General features: G+C 47.3%; 2 protein-coding genes across 2 annotated transcripts in view; both read right to left on the reverse strand.

The window, feature by feature from the left end:
• The window catches only part of ELK1 (ETS transcription factor ELK1), a 13,894-nt gene extending 11,215 nt beyond the window's left edge, over window positions 1–2,679 (reverse strand). The window contains exon 1 of the mRNA XM_017517783.2: window positions 2,450–2,679. The gene's annotated coding sequence lies outside the window, so the exon portion shown is untranslated. The remainder of the gene's footprint in view (window positions 1–2,449) is intronic.
• Window positions 2,680–3,838: 1,159 nt separating this feature from the next.
• Window positions 3,839–10,960, reverse strand: UXT (ubiquitously expressed prefoldin like chaperone). Its single transcript, XM_017517784.2, has 7 exons — window positions 10,843–10,960; window positions 10,557–10,663; window positions 9,499–9,580; window positions 9,294–9,361; window positions 8,906–9,013; window positions 4,124–4,187; window positions 3,839–3,938 (listed from the first exon to the last, which is right to left on the reverse strand). The coding sequence occupies exons 2-7, from the start codon at window positions 10,652–10,654 to the stop codon at window positions 3,885–3,887; spliced, it is 474 nt and encodes a 157-aa protein (XP_017373273.1). The 5' UTR covers window positions 10,655–10,663; window positions 10,843–10,960; the 3' UTR covers window positions 3,839–3,884.
• Window positions 10,961–11,793: the final 833 nt, after the last annotated feature.

Below are 11,793 nucleotides of genomic sequence, written 5' to 3' on the forward strand. Positions count from 1 at the left end.
TACATGTGCCTTTGTATAGTATTTTCCAAGCACCATGGTATGACAATCAATCTTTACTGAACTAACACTACCCAGGTGCAACAAAATCAAATCACTCTGAGAAACATCTTTTATGCCTGTGCCTTTAGGAGAGTGTATTACGCACACCACAGTGATTTTGTTTTGCCCAGGCTGGCTTCGAACTCCTGGGCTCCAGTGATCCTTCTACCTCAGCTGCAGTCCAAGTAGCTGGGACTACAGGTGCACACGCCCGTCCCTGGCCACACACCACAGTTTTGTGAACACATTCTTTCAATGCAACACAGTCCTTATTCACATATGCAACCAGCACTCCTAGAAACAGCTTTTATACCCGTGCCATTACAGAGCATATTACACACCTCACAGTTTTGTAAACACAGCCTTTCAAAAAGGAGGAAAATCCTTGTTCATATACAAACTAGCATTCTTAGAAACATCTTTGATACATGTATCTTTTTGTATTGCATTCCAAGCACCACAGTGTGGTAAACAACTTCTGGGGGTTGGTATTTGAACAAAGTGCTGAAAGGAATCATGCAGAGATCTGGGAGCGGTGTTCAAGGCACAAAGAACAGCCAATGCAAAGGGCCTGAGGCTGGTCCATGGCTGCTGCTTCAGGAGCTGTGCGGTAGAGGCGGTGTGGTTGGAGCACAGTCACGGGGCGGGGAGGTATAGGCAGTAATGCTAGAAAGGTTACTTGTTTTACCATTATTTCACAGGTAATATTTATTTACACTGGAGGGGATTCTAGTTCTGATCCCCCATTTCACAAATGAAGAAAAAGGTGCAGAGAGGAAGTGGTTAAATCACTCATCTAAGGTCACAGAGCTGCTGGGATTGGGGGGTGGGTGGGTGCTGAGACAAGGTGGGTAATGGAGACAGCTCTGCAGGCAGAGGGAGCAGCAAGAACAAAAGCTTGGAGATGGGAACTAATTTGGTTTTTAAGGACTAAGGCCTCATGTGGGGTGGGATGGGGTCTAAGAGGGGAGCCTCAAAAATTATCCTGTGCCCTGAGTACTTCCTGGGCCGCCTTTGAGTAAGGAATTTAACCTCCCTATGGCCCAGCTCCCTCAGTACCTATCTCATGGGGTTGTGGTGAGGATTAAAAACTCATTCATACGACACACTCTGATACACAGCAGGTGCTTAATAAACGCTAGCTCCTATTGGCATTACAATCATCACTGGCGCTAATGTGTTCACTTATTGTAGTGAGGCAGAACGTCTTTGTGGTTACAAGTGTGATCAGGCTGACCCACTATATTAAGAGGTGGGGGACAGGAAAGGCCATACATTTCTCCACCAGAAGGAAAAGAGGATCAGCACGTTCTCCTCTGGGAAGGGGAAAAAAAAGAAGGAAATTCAAAGTACACGGCAGACCTTCCTCCAATTACAAAGCACTGGACTCAGGGGAGGGTATGCGGGGGACTGTGCAAGCATACTGGGGTGTGGGGGAGGAAGGCCAATGAACAGATCCACTGCAAATGGAGGGGGTTATGAGGCTCAACGTCTGAGGGGAAGGGGAGCAGAAAACCTTACAGACTCCTGCACCACACTACAGTGAGAGGAGAGAAAAGCCATCACACAGACTGATTCAAAGCAGAGAGGGACAAGGCTATGGACTGAGCTACTGAAAATAGGGACATACAAAGCACTTGACTGACTCATTATTAAAAAGAAGAGAGAAACCCAAGGGCTACAGTGACAGTCTACGAAAAAGGGAGGACAGATAGGGCAATGGACTGATAGCTAAGAGGACATGAATCCAAACATGAAGACTGATCCACTATAAAATGGTGGTGGTGATGGTGTGTGTGTGTGTGTGTGTGTGTGTGTGTGTGTGGTGGGTTTCTGAAAAAAGCCATGGACTGATGCATTGGGGGACTGGAGGAGGCAGGAATACAAACTCAGACAGACTCACTGTTAAAGAGGGATGTGTGTGGAGGGGTGCGGCGCCACGGATTGATTCGCTACAATGAACAGGAGGGGTAGAATAAACAAGGCCACGGACGGGTCTCCCCCTGAAAGTTGAGGCTAGGAGAAATGCAAACACTCAGATACACCTACTATTAAGGGGGCTGAACACTGCCACAGGCTGGCTCCCTATAAGTGTGGGTGGATGGGGGGTGCGTGGGGGTAGGGGGAAAGCCTATGGACGAGTCCATCCTAAGTTGGCGTGGGGAAAAAATATAAGCACGCAGACCGATCCATTATACAACGGGAGGGGGAGGTTAGGCCACGGTCAGATCCACTACAAGGGGCGAAGGGCGTGGGCAATGCCACAAGCAGGTCCACCAGCCGTGATGGTGGTGGCGGCGGGGAGTTGAACACCAGCAGGCCACCGGCCAAGCCACATCCTCTGAGCGGGGGCGGGAAGGATACGTGGGGTCACGGACCGGGCCCTCCACCCTCCAAGCCCAGAGCTCACCTGTGTGTAGCGTGGCAGTGGCGTTGGCAATGTTGGTAGCTCCGGGGGGCGGGGGCTCCATACGTGGCCCCACCGCCCCCCAGGCCTGGGTTCCGAGGCGGCGGTGGCGGTGGCGGCGGCGGCGGCGGCGGCGGCGACAGCACCTAGAAGCCGCCCCTGCGTTTCCCTACAGCTCACGTGGGCCAGGGGAGGAGGAGCCCAGTGTCCCGCCGCTCGCTGATTGGCCAAAGCGCTATTAATCGGCCGCACGGCCTAGAGGGGCTGGGGGACCGGACCTTCCCCACGGAGCTGTGCCGTGATTGGCCTGAGGGGAAGTGATGGAACGCTCAAGGCCCCTGGAGTCCCGAGGAGGCTTGTTCCGCCTTCCTGGTGCTCCACGGCGATTGGCTCAAGGACTGACGGACTGTGAGCAACTGATAAGGCTCGGGGTGGGAGGGGATGTGGGAGGGGGCGGGGGGAGCTGCCTCACACTGATTGGCTTCATGGGATTGATGGAAGACAGCCTCCAAGGACGGGGGTGGTGGCCCTGTTTTCCTCTGATTGGCGGATGAGGGACTCTAGACCCCTGCCAAAACACCAAGGGGGCGGTGCCGCACGCCACGCTGCCCAGCGGAAGCAGGACTTATATAGAAATGGGCGTAGCAGCCGGCAGGAGTGGGTCGGGCTGGGCTGGGCTGGGCTGTGCGTAGGCGGACAGTGTACCTATATGGTTAGAAAAGACCCTAGAGCTGGGTAGAAGACGAATTTAGAACACAGCGGAGGTAGGAGGGCAGTATGGCTGTCAGGCACACGAAGGAGCATTGAGTGGCAGAAATGAAATGTCTTCAGAGGGCAGGTCTGAACTACGGCCGGGCTTAAAAAGGGGAGGAACCTGGCTCTGCGCTGATTGGCGGCGGCTGAACTCAACCTAGAACAGGGGCCGGACGAGGGAGAGCGGGATCCAGCTATGTGCCTATTGGAAGCTGGAACCACTTAGAAGCAGGGGCTAGGACAAGGTAGGGCTGAGGTGGGTGTGGGTGTAATTTAGGGTATCTGAGGAGCGACTGGGTGTGTGAAAGGGTAAACCTTAGGGCCCTTTGGTTGCTCTGAGAATAAACAAACCACCATAAATTGGCTCATTCTCTATGGCAATTCAAAGGGTGGTGTCTAGGAAAAGGAATGGAAGGGTGAGGTGGGGGCCCAGGTTGTCAAGATGACAGAAGAGAGGGCAGTGCATAAGGTCAACTGGCAAATACTGCCAGGTAATAGGCTGGAGGCAGGACTGCTGGGGCATTTTAGAGGTTCCACAGAGAGAACGGACTTCAGGGGTCTCTCGGTAACTTTGTGCCCTAGTAACAGGCCCCTGTGGCAACCAGCAGAGTTTATGGGGAAAAAGAAGTGCCATGTGACTCAAAGGCATTCAGGCTCTTTAATGTATGAGGATAGGGGGAAGAAGTCAATGGTGAGGCTTCTCTGGGAAATTCTGCAGGCCTTGTAGTTCTCTAAGCCCCTGAAAAAGAGGACAGAAGAGACTGATCAAAGATTGGGTCTGGGTTATGCCCCGAGGCTTGCTCTGACCTCCCTCCCTTGACTCCAGTTTAGAAGGAAAGATGGTTCCTCCCTTCGTCCACTCTCTCCCTTCTTCAGGTCACCACCCTAAACACAAAGTCTGGTAGTGGGGTGAGTTGCTCTCACCTCTAGCAACATGTGGATATGGGCTTTGATATTCATGGAGTCCTTGGTGAGGCTGTTGCTGAGCCTAGAGAAAAGAAACAGGAAAGGGCAAAATGGGCCCCACTTATGATTATGAGAATGACCCTTCCTTATCATCTCAAGAACTACTTATATCCTGGATGATTTCCACAGGGCTTGCTCCTATGCAGAGATGCCAAGCCACCATCTGGTTTTCACTGATTCAAAAATTATTAAATGCCTACTGTATGCCAGGCAATTTTAGGCACTGGGGAGATAGCAGCAAACACAACAAACAAAACTCCCGGCCTGACGGAGTTCAAATTCTTGTAAAGAGGGACAGACAGAAAAACCAATGAAATAAAAGATATGGTGTCAGATGGTTCTAACTACAATAAAAAAATCTAAAAATGAGAGGATTAAGAACTACAAGAATGGGGGGCTGCAATTTTAAATAAAGGGCCCAGGGATGGCTTTGCTGTGAAGCATTTGAATAAAGACTTAAAGACAGTGAAGACGTGAGTAGTATGGGTATATGGAGGATGTGTTCCACACACAAGGGGTAGCAAACGCAAAGGCGCTGAGGTGGGAGTGTACCTGTCATGTTTGAGGTGCAGCAAAGAGGCCACTGTGGCTGGAGAAGAATAAGTGAAAGGGGAATGTAAGAGGTGAGGTCAGAGGGGTAATGAGGGAGGCAGATTGTGTGAAGCCTACAAGGTCATGGTAAGGACCCTAGCTTTGACCTTAAGTGAGATGGGAACCAGGGGAAGATCGTGGCAGAGGAAGGAGGTTGAATTACATGAACTTGTCAGTTGACTCCTTTTCTCTAAGCCAGTTTGGATTAGGTCTCACCCAAAAGAATCCTAATTGATATAAAGGGTCAAGGAAGGCCTTTCTAAACAATGAAGAATGGGAAGGAATGGAAGAATGCCTAATGATTAAGCAGTGGGAAGGCCTTTTCCACAAAAAGACCAAGAGGCAGCAAAGAGCTGTTTGAGGAGCAGTGAGGGCAGAGTGTTAGAAATTAAGTGAATGGTGAAGGAAGGTGATATAACACAAGGTCCAAGAGGTAGGAGGGGGTTAGATCATGCAGGGTCTTGATATCATGATAAGGAATGTGGATTTTATTGTGCTGTCAATGTAGGAGTCAGTTTGAGGGGTAAATGAAACTAAATACTGTTGGAAAAGTAGACAGCATTAAGACAGGATGCTAAATTGGAAAAAAAAGTAGTATGAACCCATCTATATACCAATATCTCCCACATTTCTTTTTCTAGCCCAGAACTCTCTTCTGAACTTGACTAGGAGTTTTAATGACATCTTCCAAAAATCCACTTCAGTGTTTAATAAGTACATCATACCTAACAGGTTCCAGACTAAACTCCTGACCTTCCCCTCCAAATCCAGTCCTCCCCTACCTTCTCCATCTCAGATAATGGCAACTCCATCCTTCCAGTTGCTCAGCCAAAAACCTGGACTCCCCTCTCTCACACTTCACATCTAGTCAGCCATTCTACTTAAAATCACGACTGCTCCATTGCAGGTAATGCTTCTGATCTCCACGATATGCTTTCTCCATAGCACTGTCAACATCTGACATACTACATCATTCGTTTATTGTTTGTCTCCCCTGACTAGAATGTCAGCTGTATGAGGGCAGATTTTGGTCTTTTTTGTTTACTGCTGTATCCCCAGGGACCCGAACAATGTGTGGCACAGAGCAGGTACCCAATGTATATTGAATGAATAAGTGACTACTCCATTCCAAGGAACCTGAAGTTGGTTCAGTGTATGTTTAGGGACAGGAACAAAATGAAGTATGGGTTTTGTTGCCAGAGAGCAAGAATACTTTCAAGAATATTCTGGGGTAATGCTTAAAAAACAGAAGAATGAACCTGATCAGTTCCTAAGGGACAATTTGAACATAAAAAATGAGAACAAAATTAGTTAATGGTATAAGCTTAGCCTATGAAAACCTATGAGTTCAACATTTAAAAAAGAAGAAAAATGCAGAATTCACCAAATGCTAGCTGTAACACAAAAGGGATATGTTTATTACTACTGATTTATTTTCATTTTCTATGTGGAAAAGCAAATTACTACTGATTTAGTATGTAAGGTAGTGTGAGTAGTCATATGGTTATGCTGTTTCTTCTATAATTACATGTCTATACATGAGATGTGGATGTGTACTCCTTTCTGTGTCATCAGGAAAGAATATACAGAGATTTCATCCCTTCCACTTCCTGAACAAAGAAATATACTAAGAACAGGAAGTACACTTTTGATCACATAAAATAACCAGAAAGTTAGTTCAAAGTATATCCCAAGTAACCAAGTGTTTTAAAGAGGAGAGCCAGCTACATAGACTCAAATCCTCATCTCTTAGAAAAATTAAACTTCTAGACAGTCCTATTAATTATAATAAGGCAATAAAAGAGTCAACTATATTTTTCATCACACTGATAGACAAGGTCAGTATATCAAAAAGACCAGGCAAGGGGGCAGGTCTTTCATTTTGGAGAAGTATATGGAGTCTCAAAAAATTAAAATCTATTTGATAGGCTCAGGAATCCTGTGACATAACAAGGAAAGCCTTCTTATAAAAACTGGACTTTAGCCAGGCGTCGTAGCTCACGCCTTCAATCCCAGCACTTTGGGAGGCTGAGGTGTGCCAATCGCCTTAGGTCGTGAGTTCGAGACCAGCCTGGCCAACAAAGTAAAACACTGTTTCTATTAAAAATAAAAAAATTAGCCAGGAGTGGTGGTGGGCACCTGTAATCCCAGCTACTTGGGAGGCTGAAGCAGGAGAATTCCTTGAACCCAGGAGGCAGAGGTTGCAGTGAGCCAAGATCATGCCATTGTACTCCAGTCTGGGCGACAAAAGCAAAATTCCACCTCAAAACAAACAAACAAACAAACTGGACTTGGTCTAAATGACCACCAGTTCAGAACTGTGTTGACCATGAAAGCGGGCCATTTAATCAAACTATTTGCTAATTAGTCTGAACATCAAGAATCAGAAATCTCAGCAGGTCTGAGGTTCTTTTGGGTCCACTAACACCAAAATCCTGGAAAGGTTTGAAAAGATAAAAATTACTGAAACCCTAAGGGAGGCAACTTTGGAAAAAATGAATGTAGGAACAGACATAAACATAACCAACAAGGAAGTTTTGCTCAATGGTATTCACACTTGTGAAATGTTGTTAGTCTAAGTGTATTGCTCAGTGTCCCCATGCTTATGCCATCCAAACCAAGCTCACCTCTCTTGGCAGTTTCTCTAGCACGCCAGGCACAATATTCCTCTTGCCAGGAATGCTCTTCCCCAGATAGCCCCATGGCTTGTTCACTCAGTGAAATGATTCAAATGTCCCTTTTTCTGGGAGGCCTTCCCTAGCTACATTTCACATCCCTCATCTATGTTCCCAATTGCCCTTCCCTCCACAAAATTGTAAATCAAGTTTATCTAACCCACAGCCTGTGGGCCACACGTGGTCCAGGATGGCTTTGAATGCAGCCCAACACAAATTCATAAACTTTCTTAAAACATTATGTGATTTTTTTGCTTTTTTAAGCTCATCAGCTATCATTAGCATTAGTGTATTTTATGTGTAGCCCAAGACAATTCTTCTTCCAATGTGGCCCATTGAAGCCAAAAGATTGGACATTCATGCCTTAAACTCAACTGGAGCCCACACTTTCTCTCCCCATCACCAACACAGATCTGCTTCAATAACCCACTTCAATTTGCTTCTAGCATACCCTTTTAAATTATTTCAACAATCATAAAGCCCGTCACAGTGGTGTGCCCGTAGTCTCAGCTACTTGGTAGGCTGAGGCAAGATGACTGCTTGAGCTCAGGAGTTTGAGGATATAGTATGCTATGATTGCAGCTGTAAATAGTCACTGCATTCCAGCTTGGGCAACACAGCAAGACACCATCTCTTAAAAACAAAAACACAGAGTGTCTACTACATGCTTGTACTACTCTAGTCACCTTGGGTATAAACCAAATCTCACTCTTTGCAACGCTTACATTCTAACTGGAGGAGACAATATGAGAAAGAAAGAAATTACACAGTAAATATTAGGGCGTGATTAAGTGTTATGGAAAAAAAAAGTAGAAGGAGGGGAATCAAGTGTGCCAGGGGCTGTGATTTTAAAGTTAGGTTACAGAGCGCCTGGTTGAGGAAGTGACATTTAAACAAGACAACTGAGTGAGGAGAAAGGAAGCCATGTGGGTACTGGGGAAAAGAGCAGTGCAGGCAGAGAGAACAGCCACGGCAATTGCCCTGGGGTGGGATCATTCTTGGGATGTTGAAAGAAGCATGTGAAGGTCAGTGTGGCAGGAACACGGTGAATGAATAGTAGAATTAGCAGCAAGTGAAATCACAGGTAACTAGTTTTCTTGTTACCAATTTTAACAGGCTGAGACCTCATGGATCTGGTCATAATTGTATTTATGTATAACAGTGTAGTCCTTCTAGATTGTAAGCCTTCGAGGAACTCTTCTGTCTTGTTCACTGCTGCATTCCTACTGCTAAGCAATGCCTGGCATACAGAAGATGCCCAGTAAATGTTTACATGAATAAACGATACAAAGATCATTTTTTGAATGCTTATTATGTGCTACACATGGGCTTTGCATCCCCATTTCTTCAGTCCCAGCTCTGAGGAGGAGGGGAGATGAGTCCTTAAATATCATTCCAGGCAGCCATGGGGAAAGGGAGGAGAGTGTTGGAAATGGTGGTGTTTTTACACACTATTCTCATGGAATGAACTTACTCTGTGAGGAGAGAGCTCTTACGATCAATGAACTTGAGAGCTTCTGCCAGTGTCAACTCCAGGAAAAAACCATATCCCAGGGCCACATAGATGCGTGAAGTATCTGGGCTGAGGAGAGAGAGGTTAGAGGAAGTGGAGGGAAGTCCTCATCACTGTTTAGCATAGTTTATGTTTTGCTTCCCACCCTCCCCCAAATTGAGCCTCTGGGAAGGCAGGGATTTTGTCCGATTTTAATCACTGTCACATCCCCAGCACCTAGCTTATATCCTATTGGGATAGAAAATCTCGTATGATGCCTGGTATATAGAAGATACTCAAAAAAATATATGTTGCATGAGGGAAGGGGAAGCTGAACCCTGTGGGCTCAGAGGGGCGGGTAGACACTCACACCACTGTGTCAACGAAGAAGTTACAGCCCAAATCCACCTGCATATATAACTCCGAGTGCTTAGCTTCCTGTGGGGCCAGGGAAAAAGAGGTAGGGGTCAGTGGTGAACTCTTTGATCAGGCAACAGGTTTGGGATCTCTCTTCCCATCTGCCTCCCTTACCCACACATACCAAAAAAAATGGTATCCAACCCCATAGTCTTTACCTGGAGTCGCTCAATGACATTTCTCAGTTGAAGGTATTTGGCCAGCTGCTCATATACCTTGTCTCGATGGTCCAGCACCTTTCTGATGGGACGAAAGTACAATGGTGACCAATAGACAGCCCCATTCTTTCTGGTATACCTCATTTCATGACCCTCTGAGACTCTCACGTCACCATAAACTCAAAAGGCTTTTTAAGTGCATAAGTTAAAATTTTGGGCTCAGGGTCAGTCTGCCTGGGTTTGGATCTGGGATCTACCCTTTACTAGATGTACGACTTTGGCAAGTAAGTAACCTGTTTGGGACTCAGTTTCCTCATTTATAAAATGCAGATGACAGTATTACTTCGTAGAGTCATTAGGATTAAATGAGCATTTACTGCAAAGCATCTAGAATAATGACTACCAAATGGTAAACTCTCTACGTATGTGTTGGCTATTATTACTATTATTACACTCTACTCCCAATGCTGAACTCCAATCATAATGTCCCATCCTCACCCTAGAAAAATCCTCCATCCCTTTTAGGATGCTCATAGTCCTAGCTCTGAACACCTTACTTCCTGCTTAAATTAAAAAAGACTGCAATAATATTTCTTCATACTCATTGAACCTCTACTATGTTTCAGACATCCATGCTAAATTCTTTACAAAAATGGAGCACATCAAATACTCAAAACCACTGCATGGGGAAGGTTCCACAAAACTCCCTATTTCACAGGGGAAGAAAGTTTATAGGGCACAGAAAGGTGAGGTAGGACGTATTCACAAAGATGAAGAATGGCAGAGCCAGGATTCGAACCCGAGAACTGTGGCTCCAGAAAACCAGCCTTAATCCGTTAAACATCGGAGGCCACGCATGCGCGGACACGCCCCCTACTATGAACACCAGGTCCCAGCCAAACTGCACCCCGGATGTCGCCCCCACTGCACGCTCCAAGGAGCGCGGGGCCGGACTCTGAACGCCTCGCCCACCAATCCAAAGGCTTGGCCCTAACTGTGAACGCCCCACCCACCACGTGGAATGTTCCAAATGCCCCGCCCCCCGCACTGTCACTCACCGCAAGTCCCGCTGCAACACATCACTGATGAAGGACTCGTAGCGCAGCACTTTCTCCCCCGTGGCCTCCACAGCCCGCCGCTTAGGGGGCGTCGCCATGATGGGCTCCTGGGGAGTCGGGAGGGGAAAGACCACGTCGACCCGCTCCAGTTTGGCCTCACACACAGTTCATCTCCACCCTCTAAACGCTAGGCATCGGCTTGTCTGGCGCAAGCTGGGGGTTCAGCCTTCCGCCCCTCCCAATTCGGGGACCCGGCCACCCAGGGACACCCAAGCGCGGCCTTTACCTCTGGGCTGCCAGCAATAAGAACGGTTGGTAGGAACCGCGGCTTCCGGGTGGCGCGGGTAAATGACGTAAGTGGCAAGCGCGCTGGCCAACCAAATAGCCAGGTGGGGAGGGGCGGGCCTAAGTGGAAGAAGATGTGCCAAAGAGGAGAATAGAAGGGCGGGGCTTCACGGAATCCGAGGAGATCACAGAAGACTAGGGCGTGGGAGCGGGGGTCGGTCTGGCAATAAACCGGCCAATGGGGGACTGCAAAAGCGGCGCGTGGAGCCTATGAAGACTGCGTGGCTGGTGGGGGTGGGATTTAATGGGATTTGGCGGGGTCTAAGGTAGGCGCGATGTACAGGTGGAGGTAGAGAGAGGGAACGAAGCGTTTAGTATTTAAAAGGACCTAAGAATTGACTATGGTTTTGGTCTGTAAGGAAGATCCCGTGTGATCTGTCAGCCTGGATATTGATTTTTCACACGGGAGGTTTGGGTTTCACTCCTGGCAATGGGACTGAGTATGAGCGTTTAAAAGGTTTTAAACAGAGACAGATTTTCTAAAATTCATCTGCACCCGCAATCCATAACTGGGGCTCAAGCAGAAATTGACAACGCTCTTTGTCTAATCACCTCGTTTGATAGTCAAATGGAGAGGGGTCGCTGAAGTCCTCTGCCGGATTGGCCATCTTGTAGTTAGGCATAGTTCCTATGTTTTTATTTAAATGGTAAGGTTTTCGTGAATTTATTCTTATGCACTAAAGTGAATCTATTTTTCAGGTTATATTTTCTTTTTTTTGAGACGGAGTTTCCCTCTTACTACCCAGGCTGGAGTGCAATGGCGCGATCTCGGCTCACCGCAACCTCCGCCTCCTGGGTTCAGGCAATTCTCCTGCCTCAGCCCCCTGAGTCGCTGGGATTACAGGCACGCGCCACCATGCCCAGCTAATTTTTTTCTGTATTTTTAGTAGAG

The sequence above is a fragment of the Cebus imitator genome, unplaced genomic scaffold (genome assembly GCF_001604975.1).
Source record: "Cebus imitator isolate Cc_AM_T3 unplaced genomic scaffold, Cebus_imitator-1.0 Scaffold647, whole genome shotgun sequence".
In the NCBI taxonomy this organism is placed as follows: Eukaryota; Metazoa; Chordata; class Mammalia; order Primates; family Cebidae; genus Cebus; species Cebus imitator.